Here is a 23,820-nt window from a genome sequence, read left to right on the forward strand (position 1 = left end):
TGATTCACTATGGGCCATCCCTGCATCCAAATGTCGGCTGTGGCCCATAGTGAACGGGTGAAAATCTGCCAAGCGTTCACTTGTGTCCCTATGCGACCAAACCAAGAGACTAACTAATTTACAGAAACACGAACTCAAATAGGGCCGGTTCGCTTCATACTAACTTACAAAACCAACCTACCGAAACAAAAAAAATTTTGAGTCAATCAATGACGAATTGCTTGGGTTTATTGCTTAGTTTCTGGACTGTTTTATTCTAACTGAATCAAATCAATGTAAAATAAAGTCAAGCTATCGCTGTAACACCGTTCGCATGTCAGCCTAATTATACGCTGTGATAGCTGTTCTCATTATTAATGCACTCGAAATTGTCTAGTAATGTACAGGAGAGAAGTATCAGTGGTTGTGTCTCGTGTTAATTTTTGCTACTTGTTTTTAAAAAAATGCATTTATGTTCACCTATTTTTAGCTCCCCATTGCCGTTTCTTTTCATAATTTCAGGACCGATATATTGTGATGTCATGTGACATCCACCTGTAACGTGCATGCAAGGAAAGGGGGAAAGCAGTGAGTGGGAGGTGCCTTCTCCTCCCAATTATTGCCGTCTTCCTCTCTTTCTCGCCGAAGTACTGAGCTTCCCTCATAATCTGGAGTATAACCCAGGGGCTCACATCTGGTATGGGCTTGGCACACCCAGGGTCCTGAGCTGGATATCATCATTCTTCTTTTTCTTGGTGATTCCCTTCCTCTCTCTCTCTCTCTCTCTGGGTAATGCAGAAAACATATACATTTTTTTTTTTTGAGGCTAGTGCAGCATAAGCCTCAGGCTTCCTTGCACCATGTGGCTTATGATAATAATAATAATAATAACCAAACATTGTATTATTATTAAAAATAAGAAGCTTGTGTGAGTGTCACATTGGCATCATGACCATTCTTCCCACACCCAGTGGGAAAGGCCTGGCTCAAATATTGTGAATGATCCAAGGATCTTTCATAGGTTTTTTCACTCTGTGGCTGAGTTAGCTTGTCTCAGGCGTAGATAGCAAGGTTCCCTCCCCCTGAAACTCGGGTTTTTCATCCAGAAAACAGGCAAATGAACCAGACAACATACGCAATTCACGAACATAATACACTTGGCCAGGTGAACTGATATGCCAGGTGTTTTGAATGCTCATCAGGTTGCTTTGAATGAAATCAATATTCAAAAGAAATAAACAAAATACTAGGCATATATGTTACGTTTCTCCACTTAAACACTAAAAATTATCAATTCAGGTATTTGAATTGATAATTTTTTGTCAATTTGGCAGAATTAATATACAGGGTGTCTCAAAAATACACGGCATAACTTCAGGAATGAGTTCCTCATATGTAGACAATAAAAATATTTTATATCAACATAGTTTCGGAAATGCTTGGTTCCTGAGTTATTAACTGGAATGTCTTATCTCCCACAGGTGATTTCCTTCATCACAAGGTACTGACAGAATCTGGTGGTTTTCCATTCCGACCATGTACTCAAATCAGGAGCAAGCGGATATGCACTTTATGTATGGTTTGGTGGACTGCAATGCTCTAGAGGCTTGTCGTTTGTACCAAAAGTTTCCCAGAATAAAGATGTCCAAACAGGAAAACATTTGAAGGTATCCATCGCCGCCTTTGTGAACATGGGATCTTTACACCTTGTGCTGCCGACAGAGAATGACCAAGATCTATGACTCTTGAAGTAGAGGAGATTTTGGATATTGTGCATGCCACTCCTGGAATCAGCACATGCAGAATAGCAATGCAACTGTCTCTTCAATGTTCGACTATTTGGAGAGTGTTGTGAGAATACCAACTGTATCCTTACCATCTGCAATGGGTACAGGTCTTGTCACCAGCAGATTACCCTGCACGAGTAACGTTTTGTCAGTGGTTCCTGCAGCAGTGTTGTACAACTCCTCACTTTCCTGCCTTGGTAATATTCACAGATGAAGCACAGTTTATATGAGACAGAATCCAAAACTTTCACAATCAACATGTATGGGCTGAGGAAAACCCACATGCAATTCTTCCATCACATCATCAACAGTGGTTCAACCTCTGGGTGGGTGTTTTTGCTGATAAGTTATTTGGGCCCCATGTACTCCAAAACAAACTCACAGGGCAGGTGTACAGAAACTTTCTGGAAAATAACATGCCTGATTTCAACAAGCACACATCATGCACAATGGCACTCCCGCACATTTCAGCCACCTAGCCCGCAAGTACATGAATCGAAGGTTTCCTGGTTGGTGGATAGGTAGAGGGGGGACCAACTGGCTGGCCTCCACGCTCAGCTGATTTAAACCCACTAGATTTCTTGTGGGCCATTTAAAGTCATTGGTATAGTCGACTCTGGTAGCTGATGTGGAAACTCTCCACAATCGAATTGTGGCAGGTTGTGAGACAATACGAAACTTGCCAGGAATTTGGCATAGTCTTCGCAAGTCCATGAGACATCGATGTGAGGCCTGTATTCAGGCAGAAGGTTCACATCACCTTATAGTAATTGTTCAACATTTTGAACAATTACTATAAGGTGATGTGAACGGTTAAGTGTCACAGACAGACCTTCAAAACTCGGAAACCAAGCATTTCCGGAACTATGTTGATATAAAATATTTTTATTGTCTACATATGAGGAACTCATTCCTGAAGTTATGCCGTGTATTTTTGAGACACCCTGTATATTAGTAATAGCAGTAGTTATCTAAATATTTAATGTGCTGGAGTTTCACGCTATTACTTTCACACGGTTTAAGAGTAACTAATTCAATTAAACTTCTTGTTTTTTGTAAATATATCATGTAAGTTTCCTTTTTTTATTTGACGATATGTTTGGTTCCCATTGCTAGATTTGGACATTTTAGTATTAGCAGTGGCAATGATGCACTACCCACTTGTACAATACTAGATGGAAGTTTCCCTTTCATAGCAACAACTTTTACAGTGACACAGCAACTCTAGAGAGCTTTTTGAAAGAGTTGATTTACTTTATTCTCAAGTGACAGTGTAGGATTTTTGAATAAAAAATCCATCCATTGATAGTTAGAAACTTATAGACATAGGTTGGGGAAGTTCTTTGTATTAAGAACAGCTCCAACCATGACTTCATACATAATGGCTGCCATCAACAAGTAGGACTGTCTCTATATATGAGGGAAGAGCTTAGGACTATAGCATTCAGAACAGTAGCAAAACAGTGTCCAGTGTGAAGAAATTACTAGAGACGTGGCTACCAAAGTTACAATGGGGATGATTATTAAGGAAAGATTAATAGGAGCATCTCAGATATGGCCACCTTTGTAAATAAATCCACATAAGCCATTAGCTTCTCCATGCTAATCAGATTCTATAGTGGGGCAACTGACCAGGCAATACAACATGGAAGTGGCAAGCATCTACACTACCAGATTTAGCCTTTGTAGTTAACTGAGCACCTGAGTGATGATTTATCAAGATAAATGCTATTACAGTGGGTATGGTAACACAGCCACTCAAAAGTAAATGCCTGAAAATGGTTCATCATGTCTGAGAATCGCATTTCCCACATTGCCATGGAGGTGCATGGGTGCAAGTGGGGTATACTCAACGTGAGGTCATGAACTCCCACTGCATATAGGGCCCATATAACCTCAAAAGGGGGTTATATGGGCCATTGGAAGAGACGTAATGGTTGGTTGGTTGGTTGTTGGGCAGTTTTAGGCGTGTCAGCAACTTAGGCCATATTGCACCATATGCAACATGTCTGTAAATTACTTATCTTCTGTGGTCAATTTGCTGTTTTTCTGGACAAAAAACCACAAATTTACAGGAGAGAAAATCATGCTACCCTCACCTGAGATCAACATTGTGAAAAAGACTCATACATATTCTTTGCATTATTCACGGGATTCAAACTTGTCTTTTCTACCTGGTGTGGGGAGGACAGTGATTATATTAACCGTGCTACCCATGAGGACAAGCATAATGGTCTGAATATAGATCAACCTCTGAATGTAGTCAATCAGTAAGTTCACGTGACTTGAGTAATCTTTTGTGACTATGATATTGCAAAAACAGCTGACACTAAAAGAAGTGGTAAAAAAATACCACAAAACATTTGACTCATTATGTATATATTTACAAATTGGAAGTAAACATTAAACCAACATAGGTTTGATGCTTTATCTTCAAATAACAGTTTACCTATGCACCATGCCACTCAAGGAATATCTAAGATCATCCCAATAAAAGTTTGATGCTGAAGTGATTTTTAATTATATAATGTGAGCACATATCATGATGCCATTTGTTAGCCACAAATCTGGCTATTTATTAGGCTGAGGTGTTATTTAGCAACCATTCTTGGAATTTTTCTTTGGAAGATACTAAAGATCAGAGCCATTGCTTTTAATCAGATTTTTTTTTTTAAATTTATTTCGAGTCTCTTTGAGAAGAATTAAAGCCCAGTGGCCATTTCCTTTACCGATGCCTCTAATGCTATGTCTATAACTCTTGATAGTTTCCCTAATCTAAGGCATTATGAAACAATAATCAGCCACACAGTGGTGCACACAGGCTTTTCTTAGGGGAGGGGCTAAAACAGTTTTCCAGGGAATAAGGATTTTTTAGGTGGAAGGCTAAAGCAACATTATGGAGAATCATTAAGCTTTAATCAGCATGGCAGGGAGTACAGCCCCTTCATACTCACACCTACCCACATAGGGATGTAGCCAGATTCTTCACTCTACAGAAATGATTTTTGCTGCTGTATAGATGAATTACAGTGTTCACTGCACCATTTACTGCAAGACCACTGATTATAGTTTGTGGTTTGTCTTATTCATGCCACTCTGATCAAAATGGAGGCTGTGAAGCTCAGTAGTGTGTAGTGTGTTCATACAGACCACAACTCCTGTTGACACTTTTAACTGCTGGTTGATGTTCTGACAAGGTTGTCATACTACTTTTCCAAGTCTGGTCACATGGAGTGAACTTCTATGGTCATCCTGTGCATTGCAGGATAGCAGTGCCATCAGGCTTCCATTTTAGGATAACATTAGCATTAGCATTAGTAGAGGCATTTGATGCAAGAAAGCAAGCTTATTCAGCATCAGCCAAAAAAAAAAAAAAAAAAAAACCCACTTCCACGTCACCCCTCTGTTCGTTCAAAATACCTGTCCAGCTGAGCCTTAAACTTATTTAGGCTATCAACCTCCACCACAAGGGATGGAAGTCTGTTCCACCAACCAACCACCCGCTGGCTAAAGGCAAATTTCCGCACGTCTATTCTACATCTGTCTTTCCTCAATTTGAATTTATGCCCTCTCAGGTGATTTTTCTGAGCTAGAGGAAGAATCCCATCAGCATTGAGCATGCGTAAACCATTCAAGGCTTTATACACCTCTATCAGATCACCTCGCTGGTGCCTAGTCTCCAGACACTGTAATTTGCAAAACTTAAGCCTTTCTTCGTAAGAGCACCCCTTTGTTCCATTCACTAATCTTGTTGCCCTTCTCTGTACTCGTTCCAGCAGCTCTACATCCTTCTTGAAATGAGGCCTCCAGACCTGTATACAGTACTCTAGGTGTGGCCTGACCATCGCCTTATACAATGGAATAATCACCTCCTTATCCCTGCTGGAAAAATTCCTGTATATCATTGACAATACTCCATGAGCTACTCTTGCAGCCCTTCTGCACTGCTCAGAGAACTTCATATCTGCCTGCACAACCACCCCCAAGTCCCTTTCATTCTCTACCACTGTCAGTGTAGTACCACAGAGTTGATACGTTGCTCTGGGGTTGCTGTTTCCCATGTGTAGTACTTTACATTTATCAATGTTAAACTTCATTTGCCACCTCTCAGCCCATCTGCTCAACCTTTCCAGATCCTGTTGCAGCAGCATAGTGTCAGTAGTGTCCTTGACAACCCTGCCAACCTTTGTATCGTCTGCAAACTTGGACATTAAGCCCGATATACCATCATCAATATCATTTATAAATACAGAAAACAATAATGGACCCAACACTGAGCCCTGAGGGACTCCACTAATAACATCAGTCCACGATGAGCAGTGTCCATTGATTACCACTCTCTGTCTTCTCCCCCTCAACCACCCCTTTATCCATAGCAGCAATTTGCCTCCAATGTCACACTGCTCCAATTTGTGTAGCAGTCTTCCATGTGCAACAGTATCAAAAGCCTTTCTAAGATCCAAGTATATAATATCAAAGTTATTCCCTGCATCCAGTTCTTTTGTGACTGCATCATAGTATCCAATCAAGTTGGTCAGGCAAGACTTCCCCTTAACAAAACCATGCTGTGTCTGAGCTATAACTGAAGTCTTGTCTAAATGATCCTGCAGTGCTTCTTTAACCAGTGCCTCCATTAATTTTCCTGGAACAGAAGTTAAGCTCACAGGTCTATAATTACTTGTGTCAGCCTTTGATCCTCCTTTGTGAATTGGGGTCACATTTGCACATTTCCAGTCTATGGGTACCTCCCCTGAGTCCAAGGAAGCTCTCATAATTATGGCTAAGGGTTTGCTTACTTCCTTTGCTGCCTCCTTTAATATAACTGGATAGATCCCATCCACCCCAGGTGCCTTTCTTGTGTTTATCTTCAACAGTTTCTCCTCCACTTTACTCCCAGTTATTTCAAGATTCTGTAGCTTACTGCTAGAGTTGAATACACCTCTAGCATTCCCCTCGCTGAATAACTCCTCATGTGTGAATGTCGATGCAAAATATTCATTTAGTTTGTTAGCTACCTGAGCAGGATCATCAACACTTGACCCATCAATATCAAGTGGATATTGATGGGTCAAGTAACATCATCAATGGCTGACCTTTTGATGGTAAAAGCCAGGGCCAGCTTAAGGTGCTGCTCCTAAACTTCAGGCCTTCAGGGTGCTGAAGTTTAGGAACAGCATCAAAAATGAAAACAGCAACAGAAAAAAAAATATATATTACTCTCAATGAACAAGAAACAAGTGAACAGTTTTAAAAAAGGAATTTTATTATAGACAATTAGGAGCTGAAGGATTTAGACCTTACGAAATAATCCAAAAATGTACAGCTTTTAAGGCCTGAACAATTAATTTTTGAAGCAGAAAATTGAGTGTGTAATAATTTAAGTTTACTTGTTCAATTAATGAATTATATTTTTTATTTTAAGATTTGGTTCGATTTATTTTAATAAATCGAACCAAATGAAACAACAAAATTTTCCAAAAAAATTATAATTTATTTTTGAACGGCAAAACCTTTTTTTCAGCTTATATTAATGGGATGGGGACACAGAAATTTGCCTCAGGGTGCCAAAACCCTCTGAGCCATTTCTGGTGCAGGCTTTCAAACTGTACACTTATATAAGAAAATGACTAGCCCCTCTATATGAATTATAGTCTCCTTCTGAAGACATTGGTTTACTAAAAGAATTCTATGAGGACATCCATTATTGTCTATTAAAATAAAAGTCTGGAATAGCTGCTCCTGCAAAGGGTGAAATAAGGATCGATCCCATCTTAATATCTAAAAAAAAAAAATTAAGTTTTTTTGTAAGATATTAAGTTACTTGAAGTTTCTTGTGAGAATATATGGAAATTTTATATGGCAATTATCAGTGATTTCAACCCAAACCAACTTCACTGGTAGTAGAACATCTATGACCATTAAACTTTCACATTGTGTGAAAGCTTAGTGGTCACACCTGGGTTGGGTTCAACACCCATCAATACAGGTGCAACATTTAAGGGATTTTATCACGAGACCAAGGGTTGCACGGTTTTCTACTGTCTTTATAAATTTTGATTTTTAATCCAGCAAAACAGGAAAACTTGTCATAGAATATAAATGCACTTTACAGACAATGAAGTCTCATAGATTTAGTTGCTTTAGCACAAAAAACAAAATAAAAAACAAACCCACATCATTAAACGATGAAGATATGAAGTTTTCTGAACAGTACAGACAGGCTGTACTAGAGGCAGCAGGGAGGCAACTAGAGGGAGTAATACTCTTATCTGATTATCAGTAGTGATTCTTCATGCATTAAGAATCTGCAGATAAAGGAACCACTAGGTGGCAGTGATCACAGTGTGCTGAAGTGGGATTTACTCAAGGAGGTAACTACCATCAGAGGTAAAGGTTTTTGCTTTCGTAAAGGCGACTATGATGGTCTGAGACAGTATTTAAATTCTATACAGTGGGACCAACTGATGATGTTACCAACAGCAAATTCAAAATGGGAAGCATTCAAGGAACTAATCTTGGAAGCTACCAGGCTTTACATACCAACCAAGAAATATTGTTCAAGGTTCAGGCCTAAATGGTTGTCAGATGAACTAATGAGACATATGGCAGAGAAGAAAAATGCATGAGATACATACAAAATAATGGGTGACATGGAAGCCTATGATAGATATAAGTTGGTCTGTAACCAAGTCACAAAGGAGATTAGGCAGGCAAACGCAGATTATGAGAAATCCTTGGCAAAGGATGCAAAGAAAAACAGAAGAGAGTTCTTTACCTATTTAAACTCAAGGAAAGGGATAAATCAGATTGGTCCACTGGATGTTGATGGTTCAACAGTTGAGGATCCTGCTCAGGTGGCTAACAATCTAAACAAGTATTTTGCATCTACTTTCACACATGAGGAGTTATTCAGGAAGGGGAATGTCGTAGGTGAAGTAAACATTGGCAGTGAGCTAGATGATTTTCTAATAACTAAGAGGAAAGTGGAGGAGAAATTGTTGAGGATAAACATAAAAAAGGCACCCAGGGTGGATGGGATCTATCCAGTTATATTAAAGGAGGCAGCAAAGCCCTAGCCATAATTATGAGAGCTTCTTTGGACTCAGGGGAGGTACCCATAGACTGGAGATGTGCAAATGTAACCCCTATTCACAAAGGAGGATCAAAGGCTGACACAGTAATTATAGACCTGTTAGTTTAACTTCGGTTCCAGGAAAATTAACGGAGGCACTGCACTGGTTAAAGAAGCACTGCAGGATCATCTAGACAAGAATTCAGTTATAGCTCAGACACAGCATGGTTTTGTTAAGGGCAGGTCTTGTCTGACCAATTTGATTGGATACTATTGATGTAGTCACAAAAGAACTGGATGCAGGGAATAACTTTGATATTATATATTTGGATCTTAGATAGGCTTTTGATACTGTTGCGCATGGAAGACTGCTACACAAATTGGAGCAGTGTGGCATTGGAGGCAAATTGCTGCTATGGATAAAGCGATGGTTGAGTGGCAGAAGACAGAGAGTGGTAATCAATGGACACTGCTCAACGTGGACTAATGTTACTAGTGGAGTGCGTCAGGGTTCAGTGTTGGGTCCATTGTTGTTTTCTGTATTTATAAATGATATTGATGATGGTATATCAAGCTTAATGTCCAGGTTTGCAGACGATACAAAGGTTGGCAGGGTTGTTAAGGACACTACTGATGCTATGCTGCTGCAACAGGATCAGGAAAGGTTGAGCAGATGGGCTGAGAGGTGGCAAATGAAGTTTAACATTGACAAATGTAAAGTACTACATATGGGAAACAGTAACCCCAGATCAACGTATCAACTCTGTGGTACTACACTGACAGTGGTAGAGAATTAAAAGGACCTGGGGGTAATTGTGCAGGCAGATATGAAGTTCTCTGAGCAGTGCAGACGGGCTGCAAGAGTAGCTTATGGTGTCTTGTCAATGATATACAGGAATTTTTCTAGCAGGGATAAGGAGGTGATAATTCCCTTGTATAAGGCAATGGTCAGGCCACACCTTGAGTACTGTATACAGGTCTGGAGGCCTCATTTCAAGAAGGATGTAGAGCTGCTGGAACGAGTACAGAGAAGGGCAACAAGATTAGTGAATGGAACAAAGGGGTGCTCTTACGAAGAAAGGCTTAAGTTTTGCAAATTACAGAGTCTGGAGACTAGGCATCGGCGAGGTGATCTGATAGAGGTGTATAAGGCTTTGAATGGCTTGACCATGCTCAATGCCGATGGGATTCTTCCTCTTGCTCAGAATAATCACCTCAGAGGGCATAAATTCAAATTGAGGAAGGACGGATGTCGGATAGATGTGCGGAAATTTGCCTTTAGCCAGCGGGCAGTTGGTTTGTGGAATAGACTTCCATCACTTGTTGAAGTTGATAGCCTAAACAAATTTAAGGCTCAGCTGGACAGGTATTTCGAACGAACGGAGGGGTGAAATGGGAGTAGTGGTTGTGTTTTTTTTTTTTTTTTGGCTGATGCTGAATAAGCTTACTTTCTTGCATCATATGCCTCTGCTAATGCTGCTAGAGAAACTCATGGGGTTTTCTTAACGATATACAGGAATTTTGCTAGCAGGGATAAGGAGCTCATTCTGTTGTATAAAGCAATGGTTGGCTAAATCTTAAGTACTGCATAGAGGTCTGGAAGTCTCATTTTTGGAAGTACATGGATCTGTTTGAATGGGTGCAGAAAAGTGCAATGAGATTAGCAAGGGAAATAAAAGGGCACTATTACCAAGAAAGGCTTCAGTTCTACAAATTGCATCTGAAAACTAGGCACCTGGGAGATCTGATTAAGGTGTTTCAGGCTTTGAATGGATTGAGTAAGCTATATGCTGACAGCATCCTTCCTCTTGCTCAGACAACATACACAAGAAGCATAAATTTAAATTAAGTAAGGATGGTTGCAAGATTGATATGTGGAAATATGACCTCAGCTAGCAGTTAGCTGATTGTTAGAACACACTTCCATAGTTTGAATAAATTTAAGAAAGAATTAGATAAATTATTAAGGGTTAGAAAGATGTGGTATCAGTTTTTTTTGGCTGTTGTATAAACTTTCTTTCTTGAATCATTTGTCACTACTGATACTAACCACCACCACCTCCAAATGTCTCTTTTCACGATCTTAGTGGGATGGAATCTAGTTCCCTCCAATGAAAGTGTCCAATTGGACTCAAATGTATTGAGAATCCAACTAAGGACTCCATTTAGACTCATCGGTTCTCTGCTGCAGCTTAATTAGCACAAATGTCATCTACCATTTGATTGGTCTGGCTCAAATCCAATTTAATATCTCAACACTCAAAAAAACTTAGTAACAAACAAAAACCATGAATACATTTTAAATACAAACAAAATAGAACCAAATAAATATTGTTTATGAAACAAAACAACCACTCTTGACTCAATAAACAATATAATGTAGAAACTGGGAAATCCACAAATTACTACAAAAACAGCCAATTTTCGAAACCTCTATATTTGCATTTATTTCTCAAACTATCATAAAAAAAATACAGGAAATGCCATCATGAGAAAATGATACAAAGCATTAGCAAGGCACATGATGCAAGAAAGCAAGCTTATATACCATCAGCCAAAAAAAAAAAAAAAAAAAACCCCTTATTTCACCCATCCACTCGCTCCAAATGTTTGTCAAGTTCTGTTCTGCCTTGAATCTATTTAAGCTATCAACTTCTACGACAGATGGAAGTTTGTTCCACCAATCAACCACCCGCTGGCTAGATGCTAACGCTAACTTCTGCACATCATCCTACAACCGTCTTTCCTCAATTTCAATTTATGCTCTCTCAAGCAATTATTCTGAGCAAGAGGAAGAATCCATCAGCATTGAGCATGCTCAAACCATTCAAGGTTTTATAAACCTCAATCAGATCACCTCGTAGGTGCCTAAGTCCCCAGACACTGTAATTTGCAAAACTTAAGCCTTTCTTTGTAAGAGCAACCCTTTGTTCCATTCACTAATCTTGTTGCCGTTCTCTGTAGCTGTTGGAATGAGTTCTCTGTACTCATTCCAACAGCTCTACATCTTTCTTAAAATGAGGCCTCTAGACAGTACTCAAGTTGTGGCCTGATCATTGCCTTATATGAGGGGATAATCACCTCCTCATTCCTGCTAGAATTGTTCCTGTATATCATTGACAAGAACACCATGAGCTATTCTTGCAGACCGTCTGCACTGCTCAGAAAACTTCATATTGCCTGTACAATTACCCCCAGGTCCTTTTCATTCTCTACCACTGTCAGTATGGTACCACAGAGTTGATACTTTACTCTGGGATTAGTGCTTCCCATATGTAGTGCTTTACATTTGTAAAGCACTACATATGGGAAGCAGTTCATTTGCCACCTCTAAGCCCATCTGCTCAACTTTTCTAGATCCTGTTGCAGCAGTGTACTGTCATTAGTGTCATTAACAACCCTGCCAACCTTCGTATCGTCTGCAAACGTGGACATTAAGCCTGATATACCATCATCAATATCATTTATAAATACAGAAAACGACAAGGGACCCAACACTGAACCCTGAGGGACTCCACTAATAACATTAGTCCATGAAGAGCAGTGTCCATTGATTACCACTCTGTCTTCTCCCACTCAACCATCCCTTTATCCATAGCAGCAATTTGCCTCCAATGCCACACTGCTCCAATTTGTGCAGCAGTCTTCCATGTGCAACAGTATCAAAGGCTTTTCTTAAATCCAAATATATGATATCAAAGTGATTCTTTGCATCCAGTTCCTTTGTGACTACATCATAGTATCCAATCAAATTAGTCAGACAAGACTTCCCCTTAACAAACCCATACTGTGTCCGAACTATAACTGAAGTCTTGTCTAGATGATCCTGCAATGTTTCTTTAACCAGTGCCTCCATTAATTTCCCTGTAACAGAAATTAAACTAACAGGTCTGTAATTACCTGTGTCTTCCTTTGATTCTCCTTTGTGGATTGGGGTCACATTTGCACATCTCCAGTCCGTGGGTACCTACCCTGAGTCCAGGGAAGCTCTCATAATTATGGCTAAGGGTTTGTTTACTTCCATTGCCACCTCCTTTAATATAACTGGATAGATTCCATCCACCCCAGGTGCCTTTCTTGTGATTATCTTCAGCAGTTTCTCCACCACTCTACTCTCAGTTATTATAAGATTGTCCAGCTTACTGCCAGAGTTGAATACACCTCTGGCATTTCCCTCCCTGAAAAACTCCTCATGTGTGAATGTCGATGCAAAATATTCATTTAGTTTGTTAGCTACCTGAGCAGGATCATTGAACAGTTGAACCATCGATATCAAGTGGACCAATCTGATTCATCCCCTTTCTTCTAGAGTTTACATAAGTAAAGAACTCTTTGCTGTTTTTCTTTGCATCCTTTGCCAAAGATTTCTTGTAATCTGCCTTTGCCTGCCTAACCTCCTTTGTAACTTGGTTACAGACCAGCTTATATCTATCATAGGCTTCTGTTTCACATGTTAATTTATATGTATCCCATGCATTTTTCTTCTCTGTCACATGTCTAATTAGTTCATCTGACATCCATTGAGGCCTAAATCTTGAACAATATTTCTTTGTTAGTACAAAAAGCCTAGTAGCTTCCAAGATTAATTCTTTGAATGCTTCCCATTTTGAATTTGTTGTTGGTAACATCATCAGTTGGTTCCACCATATAGAATTTAAATACTGTCTCAGATCACCGTAGTGTCACTTTTACGAAAGCAAAAACCCTTCTCTTTACCCTTGATGGTAGTTACCTCTTTGAGTATATCTCACTTCAGCACCCTGTGATCACTGCCACCTAGTGGTTCCTTAATCTGCAGATTCTTGATGCATGAAGAGTCACTATTGATAATCAGATCAAGAGTATTACTCTCTCTAGTTGCCTCCCGAACATGCTGCTGTAGAAAACAATCATCCAATAAAAATTAAAATCCCCCGTTACAAGACACTAATTTACTGGCCCATTCTAGTTCTCTGCACAATTGCTCATTTTACTCATTAGATTCATTAGGCCTTTAACACACACCTAGTCTCATTTGTCCTTTCCCAGTGCTAATGTCACACCAACCAGACTCAACATTGCATTGGATGCACTTCATCAGGTTTTATGTGTTTCTTAACTAACAGCATAACCCCTCCTCCCTTCCTGTCCTGCCTATCCTTTCTGTACACATTGTACTCCCCAAATTCCAGTTCTGTACTACTTATGTCTGAATGTACAATTTCTGCCTTTGATGTCTTGACTAGCACTTCAAGCTCATCGAATTTATTAACTATTCTCCCAGCATTGGTGTACATGCAAGTATACATGCACCTGTTTCTTCTCTTAGTTACCCTAACACAGCCCATGTATTTACTTGTTCCACTATGACTCCCAGCAGTCCTGGAAATTCCCATTGCCTTGCTTTCCAGGCTGCTGCTGCTCAATTGCATTTCAATAGAAGTAGTGCAAGAATCACTTTTACCTCTGCCAGTGGCTACTGTTAATCTATTAGTCCATGTATCTCCCCCAAGCTAGCAGTTTTCTGACCCACCTAACTATGCCTTGATAGCATCATCAAATATTCTTGCACCCTTTATATTTATGTGTATCCCATCCCTGTATAAGCAGTCTCTCCTGTTAACAAGTACAGACCAGGCTGAGAAAAATTCTACCCCTTGAGCCTTGCACAATCTCTCCAGGGCAGAATTGATCGACAAGGCTTTCATCATATACTCCCTCCTATCGTGTCTGGGCAGAATTGCAGACACTTTAAAATTCAACCCTAACTCACGGGTTTTTTTTCAGCATTGTCTTGTACTTTAAGTAATTCTGATGGTCTTCTACTCTTAATATCATTAGTGCCAACGTGTACAACAATATATGACCGTTTGTGCCCTTAAAGGATGATATCTGCCCTACAACGTCATCAACCTTTGCCCCTGGCAGACATACCCTGGTCCTGGTCCATCTATTGTTTTTGCACAATATGTTCCCTGTTTCCCTGACAACAGAGTCACCTGCAACAACTACTTCCTTTGGGACCAGCGCATTCTGCCTTGGGGGTTGTGTGATGTTCAAGTGCAAGCTCTGGCATTGATGTGGGCAGTTGAGAGCTTGATGGGCCCTCAATTTAAATCCTTCGAGGGCATCCACCCTGTCCAAGCTCTCATAAAGCCCATAAGAATGCTGAGTTGGTGCCTAATTTCCATGCACTCCTTACATCGCGCATACACAAAGACATTCCCCCTGGCAATATCATGTCCCATTCCTGATTGCTCCACAAACATCAAACAAGCAGTGCAATTCAATAGACTGTGATTCAGAGGACAACCGCCCCCCCCCCCCTCAGTTCTCCCCTGAGCCACAGCACTTCCACTAGTTTGAACCTTTTGCTTTGCTGCTCTGGTCTGAGTCATGATTTCTATTCAAGTTCAATAAAATTCCAATATAAAATATAACCCTAAACCTATATCCCAATGCAGTTATAACACTATATGTGTATGTATTTCTGTATTGAATATTATCTCCGATTTACGTTATATGACTTTATCTCCTGTCAACTTATATGTATTAATTTATGATGTTACATTTGTAATAACTAGGTCGCTATATTTATTTAGTTAAAAAAGTACAATTCAATTGACAATGAAATTTAATAAGATTAATAAATTTTACTGATTAATTGATACTACTATACTCGCTATCTAGTTTTCCGTTAAACCTTACGCTAGCACACGTTGTATTGTATAACGATGGTGGCAAGTTACGAACGGTTAATCTACGGACACAAGGTATTATTTACTTTCCAAATCGCGCTATCTAAATTCAAAATAAACCACGGAGCTTGACTAGGTCTATAGAAAATAATTTAATCTAACAATTAAGTCAATAAAGCGGCTAAGTATAATTAAAAACTTTTAGTTCGCGGGAGCTGCAAAACCTATCCACACATGGATTCGACACCCTTACCGATACTAAGTAATAACCTACAAAATCTCTAAGTTCAATTTAAACTAAAGTATTGTTACTAGGAATATAAAGCAACTCTAAAAAATAAATTAATATGCCAATTTAAGTCAATAAAAAAGGAAAAACTTCTATATTTGCTGGAGCCGTAAAAACTTCGCTTGTTCACATGCACTCTTGCATCTGAGTCTTTCAGATAATGCAGAGTTACAGGGAGAATGCTGGCTTGCCAAAGTGGCCAGATGGCTGAATATGACTTGTAGTATTGTATTGTAGACTCTGGGACCAGTTTCAAAACTCATAGTTAAAGAACTTTGAAGCTATCTTCATGTGACCCCTACAATGAATCTACAGGAAGATTTATATTCAGGCATACCATCTATAGACAGCTCCATGAGAGCTTTTATGCACAATGGCACCCTTTAAATTCTGTCAAGATACATTCTTTAATTGGATTTTCAATACACCTTCATGTAAAGGGAACAGGGAACCTGATTACTTCAACAAGATCTTTCTTGATTTCTACTAACTGGAGACAACCATATGTTGTGGGTTGTGAATGTATTAGGGAAAACGTTAGTACGGGAAAATTATACAACAGTGTTCTTCCCAGGACTCATTGAATGATTGCACTGCCCAATGAATTTAACTGACCGCCCGGCTAAAATTTAAGCGATTCTCACAGCACCACATGGCACTGCTCACGATCGATATTAAATCAAACATACTATGCAATCGAGGTCAATGCGACAGGAGCATATAATGTTAAATTATGCAATTAATTTTTCCTCTGGATCGCTTAAGTCGCATTTATAAATATCAGAAAATTTTATAATATTGCAATGTATTACACTTCCCCACCAGGCTACTTCATAATGCCAACTGGCTGGCAAAATTTTCTGGAGAGCACACTGTACAAGGAAGTGGACTTTCTTTTCCTGCATCCACAAACAAAAGAAAAAAAAAGAAAAGAATTATGACAGGAAGATTTATTTTTCTTCCCAACACCAAAAAACAAAACGTGACTACAAATTACTACAAAAACTTGTTGCACAAAACTGATTTTAATGACTTTCCACTGAACTTACAAATCAAAGTTTACTAGGTCAATATTTTCATAAAGACAGAACTATGATTTCTGTCTTTATGAAAATAAATGTAAATAATTGTAAATTGTTCTAGAGAAGGATTTACAATTATTTGTAAAGACTTGTGTTTATATAATAGCAGTGTTGGCCAAAATTAATATTGTCAGTATTATGGAACTTTTCTGGACCAATTACCAATGATTGTTACCAAAAGGTGGGTTAACCTGTTGTACTGTAAACTAACAATAGTTTATTCTAATGATAATTTTATCCAGGGGGGTTCCATTTGATAAGAATTCACAAAGTGAATCCAATAAAATGCGCAGAAATTTACAGAATGTATTTTTTATTTTTATTTTTGCACTACAAACAAACACATGCAAAATTAAATGAAACAAGTTTTTTTTTTCCCTTGATATCCTCATTTACAACATGGAGAGTGGAGTATTAATGTTTTTTATTACTTGCTAAGCAAGGCTATTACAAAGAATTACAAGTGAGTAGATAAGAAAGCAACAACTGGTCAAACAAAAAAAAAAAAAAACTTTTTCCAAACTCACTGAATATCAGTGATGGAATAAATCTATTTAGTAAGAAAATCAATATAGAAAACAACCACAAGAATATTTTGAGTTTATCTTTTGACAAACTTTTTTTTTTTTTTTTTTTTTTCAGGACAGACCATAATTTTGAATAATAATTAAGTATTAGGCTCATTTTAAATTAATTTTTTAAAATTTTATTTTGATCTAATATTTTTTGATATGAAACAATGTTTTAAACCTCACTATTCTACAAGATAAACACTATAGATTAACAGTTCAATTTAAATTTCATAGAGTTTTACAGCAAATAAGAAGACATTAACAACCATTACATCTTTTACTTTTCTGTATAAATACTACCCTTTAGATTTCAGATATGCAATCCACCTATTTAGATGAATAACTAAATATTTTAATTAATGTCCATGTAAATAAGATGATAAATATTTAACTAATGAAAATAATGATATTTGGCTATGAGCTCTGCACCTGCAGATAAGTTTGAAACCTTCTTCATAACAGATTCATTTATCTGGAATGACAATAACAAGGCTTCTGAATATGGCACTATGGAGCAAAGTTCCAGTTTCCTATATATATTGTATCACTGACACATTAAGCTCGCTCACTCTCTCTTCCCCCTCTCTCCTTCTCCTTTTGCATTTTTAATGATGTGCTTTTTTACACATGATTTTATCACACACTTCTCTACAGTATTCAGTAAAGCACAAATGTATTCTTTATAAAGACACTTGTAAACATACAGAAGAATTTAAATTTCACAATAATGCTTTTTTTTTTTTTGCATTACTCACTGATGAGTATTGATTTTTTCTAATGATTATGCAAACCAGCATATATAACAGAAGATATAAATGTACAAAACTAGCTGCAAACTGGGGTCAAGAAAATGACTCATGATGAAACAAAAAATTTTCACCTCGGAGGCAAGACCTTTGACAAAGTTTCTTTACACGTTGCCTTAACAATGGAGGTCCACAGCAAAAGACTCCAACATGGATGCTGGAACAGAAATGTACTTATTATATTTATAGTTATCATTAAGATACTAATACTGATGACAAAGTAAGAAATAAAAACAAAGAAAGTTTATCACTGAATAATTGCAAAATGCTGAAGAAATGTATAAAGGAAAGGATACATGACTTTTACATACAAAACAAATACAGGGAAAACTCACAATGGCATTTTCCATAACGGAAAATTTTACGAAAATATAGTTTATTGCAGAATTGATCTAATGATACTGTCTACTATCAAGCACAAACAACACTCAGCTCTTAACTCCACTAGTGAATGCAGACCTAGTGTTTTCCACTAAGTCCACATTCACTAGTGGAGCATTCTAGGTAGTATACTTTTCAGACTACTACCTTAAAATAGTTATGGATTAGCTTGGCAAATCCTGACCATATTGTTTTTACTACATTTATAATTTTTAACAAATGTAAAGCAATATTAAGGTTATTATTAGCCAGTTCACTAATTACTTTAATTACAGTAGCAAAGAAGGATGCTGTATTTTAAAGAAAAATAGGCACTACAAATAATTTCAAGGTGCATTACAAAAATGTAGCTCAAATTTCATCACATTTAGATATAATGCTATGTTATTATACATTGCCTGATTACTTTATCAGGACCATGAACTAAGAGTGTGTTGAGCCACCATTCGTATAACCAAACTCTATGAAAGTACTATTATTCATAGAGATAAACATACAACATTGTCAGGTGTAAGTGATCTGCAATGACATTTGATATGCTCTGGCATTCACAATCATTTTAGTGGCATCAGAGAACGGTATGCCACTAAAACATCCTCCACACCATTATACCATCTTCAGCAGGATGATGTCACTGCCTTATGTGATTTTCTCTATATGTGCCCACTCATCTATCAGTGCTGAAAAGCATAAATCTGGACTCATTAGACCACATGACTTTTCTACACTACTTTACATCCATAGTATCTGAGATAGGTGCTTCAATAAAGGTCTCATCCTCCTATAATGTGTTCTTTGTAGAGTTCTTCACATGGTGTGGATACCAATGCCATGTAATGTTTCCACATTAATAATCTACTAGAGTTGTTAACACCTAACTCTATCAACTTTGAGGGAATTGCTTTTTCAGCTTTTAATGATGTATAACCCAAGCACGGTACTAAGTACTATAGGTTCTAATACCTCTCGTGTTTGGGGTTCACATAAAAAAAAAAAAAAAAAAAAAGAGCATGCTTGAAGAGTAACTACAGTAAGAAACTGGTCAGAAGAGATGTGCTTGTAAGTGAACTATAGAAATCCACAAGGAAAGGAAAATCAGAGTAAGCATCTATAAAAGTCAAAGAACAGGGGTTCAAGCCCCTGACTGCTAAATACAATCAATCTGCCAACCCACACTGAATCTGACTGCTAAATATGATCGATCTGCCAATCCACACTGGACCAGCATGGCAGATTATGGTCCATTTCCCTCAGCATGAATTGTTGAGAAAGCTTCCATCCTGCAGTGGATTGATAATGGCTCAGTTTACCTTTTTTACTTGGATTTCAGGAAAGCTTTTGATACTCTTGCACATAAAAGACTACTGTACAAATTGGAGCAGTATGGCACTGAAGGCAAGTTGTTGCTATGGAAAAAGGGATGGTTGAGCGAAACACAGTGAGTGGTTATCAATGGACACTGCTCTTTGTGGACTAATATTATTAGTGGAGTTACCCATGGTGCTGGGCCCATTGTTGTTTTCTGTATTTATTAATGATATAGATGAAGGTATATCAGACTTAATGTCTTTGCAGATGATACGAAGGTTGTCAGGGTGGTTGATGACAGTAATGGCAACTGAAGTTTAACATTGACAAATGCAAAGTACTGCATATGGGTAGCAGTAGTCCCAGAGAAATGTAGCAACTGTGTGTTACTACACTGAGGGTAGTGGAAAATGAAAATGATCTAGACGTAACTGTGCAGTCAGATATGAAGTTCTCTGAGCAGTGCAGACAGACTGCCAGGACAGCTCATGGGGTTTTGCCAATGATATACAGGAATTTTGCTAGCAGGAATAAGGAGGCAATTATCCCATTGCATAAGGCAATGATCAGGCCACATCTTCCCCTCTGGAGGCCTCATTTCAGAAGGAATGTAGAGCTGCTGGAGCAGGTACAGAGAAGGGCAACAAGACTGATGAAGGGAACAAAGGGATGCTCTTACTGAGAAAAGCTTCAGATCTGCAAATTGCAAATTATATTTGGATTAGGCACCTGCAAGGTGATCTGACTGAGGTGTTTAAGGCTTTGAATGGATTGAGCAAGCTAAATAACTGTTGGGATTCTTCCTCAGACTACACACACACACACGAGGGAGTATAAATTCAAATTGAAGGATGGTTGCAGGATAGATGTGTGGAAGTTTGCCTATAGCCAGCAGGTGGTTCATTGCTAGAAGAAACTTCCATCTGATGTGAAAGTGGATAGCTTGTATAAATTCAAGAAAGAACTAGACAAACCGTTGGCGAGGACGAATAGGTGAAATGGTGAATTTTTTTTTTTTTTTTTTTGGCTGATGCTGTAAAAGTTCTTTCTTGTATTATTTGCACTACTAATACTAAAACCACAGAAAAATTAAAGTCAAGAACATCAAATAAAGTAAATTCAATCAGGAAGTTTGAGGGAAAATAATAGGATCCAAAAGTGGATCCTATTATTAAGTAAATGAGTAAAGTACATATCTCATTGATAAATGAAGTATGTACTGTATACCTTCCTTAATTTAACTTGCATTTTGAAGTTAAGTTACTTACATTTTTATATTTAATGTACATTGTTCTTGAACCACAATGTAAGTTGATCTATATAAAATTCTCCAGTTTATACAAAACAAGATTCCATGACTCCAATGGCAGGAGCCAAAAACAAATGATCATTAACTCAAAATATAATTTTCAGCTCTACAAAATTAATCTACTGCATTCAACTACCAGGAATATTAGTTGTTTTAAAAGAACAATATCTGCCTATTTGTACTAAACAATGAATTAAAACAATACAAAACTGGAAGGGAACAAAGGGAGTAGAACATGTAGTAAGCAGTAGTAGTAGTAGTGGCATGCGATGCAAGAAAGCAAGTGTATGAGCTTATGCAGCATCAGCCAAAAAAAAAAAAAAATCACACCATTCCCTCCAAGTGCGTGTCCAGTTCTTCCTTAAATTTATTCAACCTATCAACTTCCACAACGACATATGGAAGTTTGTTCCAGCAATTAAGCACCCACTGGCTAAAGGCAAATTTCTGCACATCTATTCTACATCTGTCTTTTCTTAATTTGAATTTATTTCCCCTTAGGTTCGTAATCTGAACAAGTGGAAGGATCCCATCAGAATTCAGCGTGCTCAACCCATTCAAGGCCTTATACACCTCAATCAGATCACTGCACAGGTGCCTAGTCTCCAGCCACTGCAATTTGCAGAACTTAAGCCTCTCTTGGTAAGAGGATCCCTTCATTCCCCTCACCAATCTTGTTGCCCTTCTCTGTACACGCTCAAGCAAATCGACATCCTTCCTAAAATGAGGCCTCCAGACCTGTACACAGTACTCAAGGCGTGGCCTGACCATTGCCTTATACAGAGGGACAATCGCCTCTTTTTCTCTGTAGCAAAATTCCTATATATCATTGACAAAACCCCATGACCTGCCCTGGCAGCCTGTCTGCATTGCTCAGAAAACTTCATATCTGACTGCACAATTACTCCCAGTTTTTTTTTTTTGTTTTCTACCACCTTAAGTGTAGTACCACACAGTTGGTAGTTTTCTCTCGGGTTACTTCTACCCATATGCATTACTTTGCATTTGCGAAGGTTAAACTTCAGTTGCACTTCTTAGCCCATCTGCAAAAAATTATCTAGATCCTGTTGCAGTAGCACACTGCCATTACTGTCATTAACAACCCTGCCAACCTTTGTATCATCTGCAAACTTTGACACTGAGCCTGATATACCTTCATCAATATCATTGATAAATATACAAAACAACAGTGGACCCAACACCGAACCCTGTGGGACTCCCTAGTAACATTAGTCCACGAAGAGCAGCACCCATTGATTACCACCCTCTGTCTTCTCCCACTCAACCATCCTTTTATCCATTGTAGCAACTTACTCTTTATACATTCTGCTCCAATTTGTAGAATAGTCTTCCATGCGCAACAGTGTCAAAAGCTTTCCTGAAATCCAAGTATATGATATCAAAATTATTTTTTGCATCCAGTTCCTTTGTGACTACATCATAATATCCTATCAAATTTGTCAGACAAGACTTTCCCTTAACAAATCCATGCTGTGTCTGAATTATTGCTGCAGTCTTGTCTAGATGATCCTGCAATGTATCTTTAACCAGTGACTCCATAATTTTACCCGGAACAGAAGTTAAACTAACTGGTCGGTAATTACTCGTGTCACCCTTTGATCCCTCTTCGTGAATTGGGGATACATTTACACATCTCCAGTCCGTGGGAACCTCCCCTGTGTCCAAAGATGCTCTCATAATTATGGCTAAGGGTTTGCTTAGTTTCTTTGCCGCCTCCTTTAATATAACTGGATAGATACCATCCACCCCAGGTGCTTTTCTTATGTTTAACTTCAACAATTTCTCCTCCACTTTGCTCTCAGTTATTAGAAAATCATTAAGTAGTCTGCTACAATTTGATAACCTTCTGCCATTTTCAAACCTTAATACAGTGGTACCTTGGATTGCGAGTAACTTGGTCTGCGAGTGTTTCGCAAGACGAGCAAAAATTTTTAATAAATTTTAACTTGATAAACGAGCGAGGTCTTGCAATACGAGTACAGTCAGTCCTCGTATAACACGTGTTTACGCTACACGAATTCGATCATATACGATTTATAAATAGGGGAACGGTATCTTATATAACACAAACCGAATTCGCTTATACACGATTCGCCTTTGTGTTTACAAGAAATGGCAGTGGAACGCAGAATCACCCCAACTGAACGCAACACGATAGGAATGAAGAGAAGATTCTGAAAATGTATTTATGTTTTTATATTAGTGAAGGGGAAACACATTTCACCATAATAACGTAAAAAGCAATACAATTCCAGCTATCGGTATGCAATTAGATCGAGTTTACTACCAGTTTATAACAGATTCCATTAGCAGAAACGCAACTGGAAACTGTTTTTATTGTTTTATGGTAGTAACCCCTAGAAATGTGGTTTAGGAAAATGTGAGGTGTTAATAGCGTATCTCTGCCTTTATGGTGTTGTTTATTCAGTTGCTACACTCGCGCAGCTTTGTTTATGTGTATCAAGGGTGCCTCCTCATTTTGTAATTGTGCTTTATTCCCTAAAAATTGTCTGCCGAGCGTCACGTGATCACGTGCT

The 23,820-nt window shown here is 38.3% G+C and overlaps 1 protein-coding gene across 1 annotated transcript in view; it reads right to left on the minus strand.

Moving 5' to 3' along the window:
• Nucleotides 1–17,869: 17,869 nt before the first annotated feature.
• Nucleotides 17,870–23,820, minus strand: part of LOC150083656 (NADPH oxidase 4-like) — a 140,486-nt gene continuing 134,535 nt past the window's right edge. Inside the window, exon 18 of the mRNA XM_090377424.1 lies at nucleotides 17,870–18,421. Coding sequence (XP_090233550.1) covers nucleotides 18,301–18,421 — 121 coding nt within the window. The 3' untranslated portion in view covers nucleotides 17,870–18,300. The remainder of the gene's footprint in view (nucleotides 18,422–23,820) is intronic.

The sequence above is a fragment of the Mastigoproctus giganteus genome, chromosome 7, assembly GCF_048544385.1.
Source record: "Mastigoproctus giganteus isolate SK-2022 chromosome 7, ASM4854438v1, whole genome shotgun sequence".
Classification (NCBI taxonomy): domain Eukaryota; kingdom Metazoa; phylum Arthropoda; class Arachnida; order Uropygi; family Thelyphonidae; genus Mastigoproctus; species Mastigoproctus giganteus.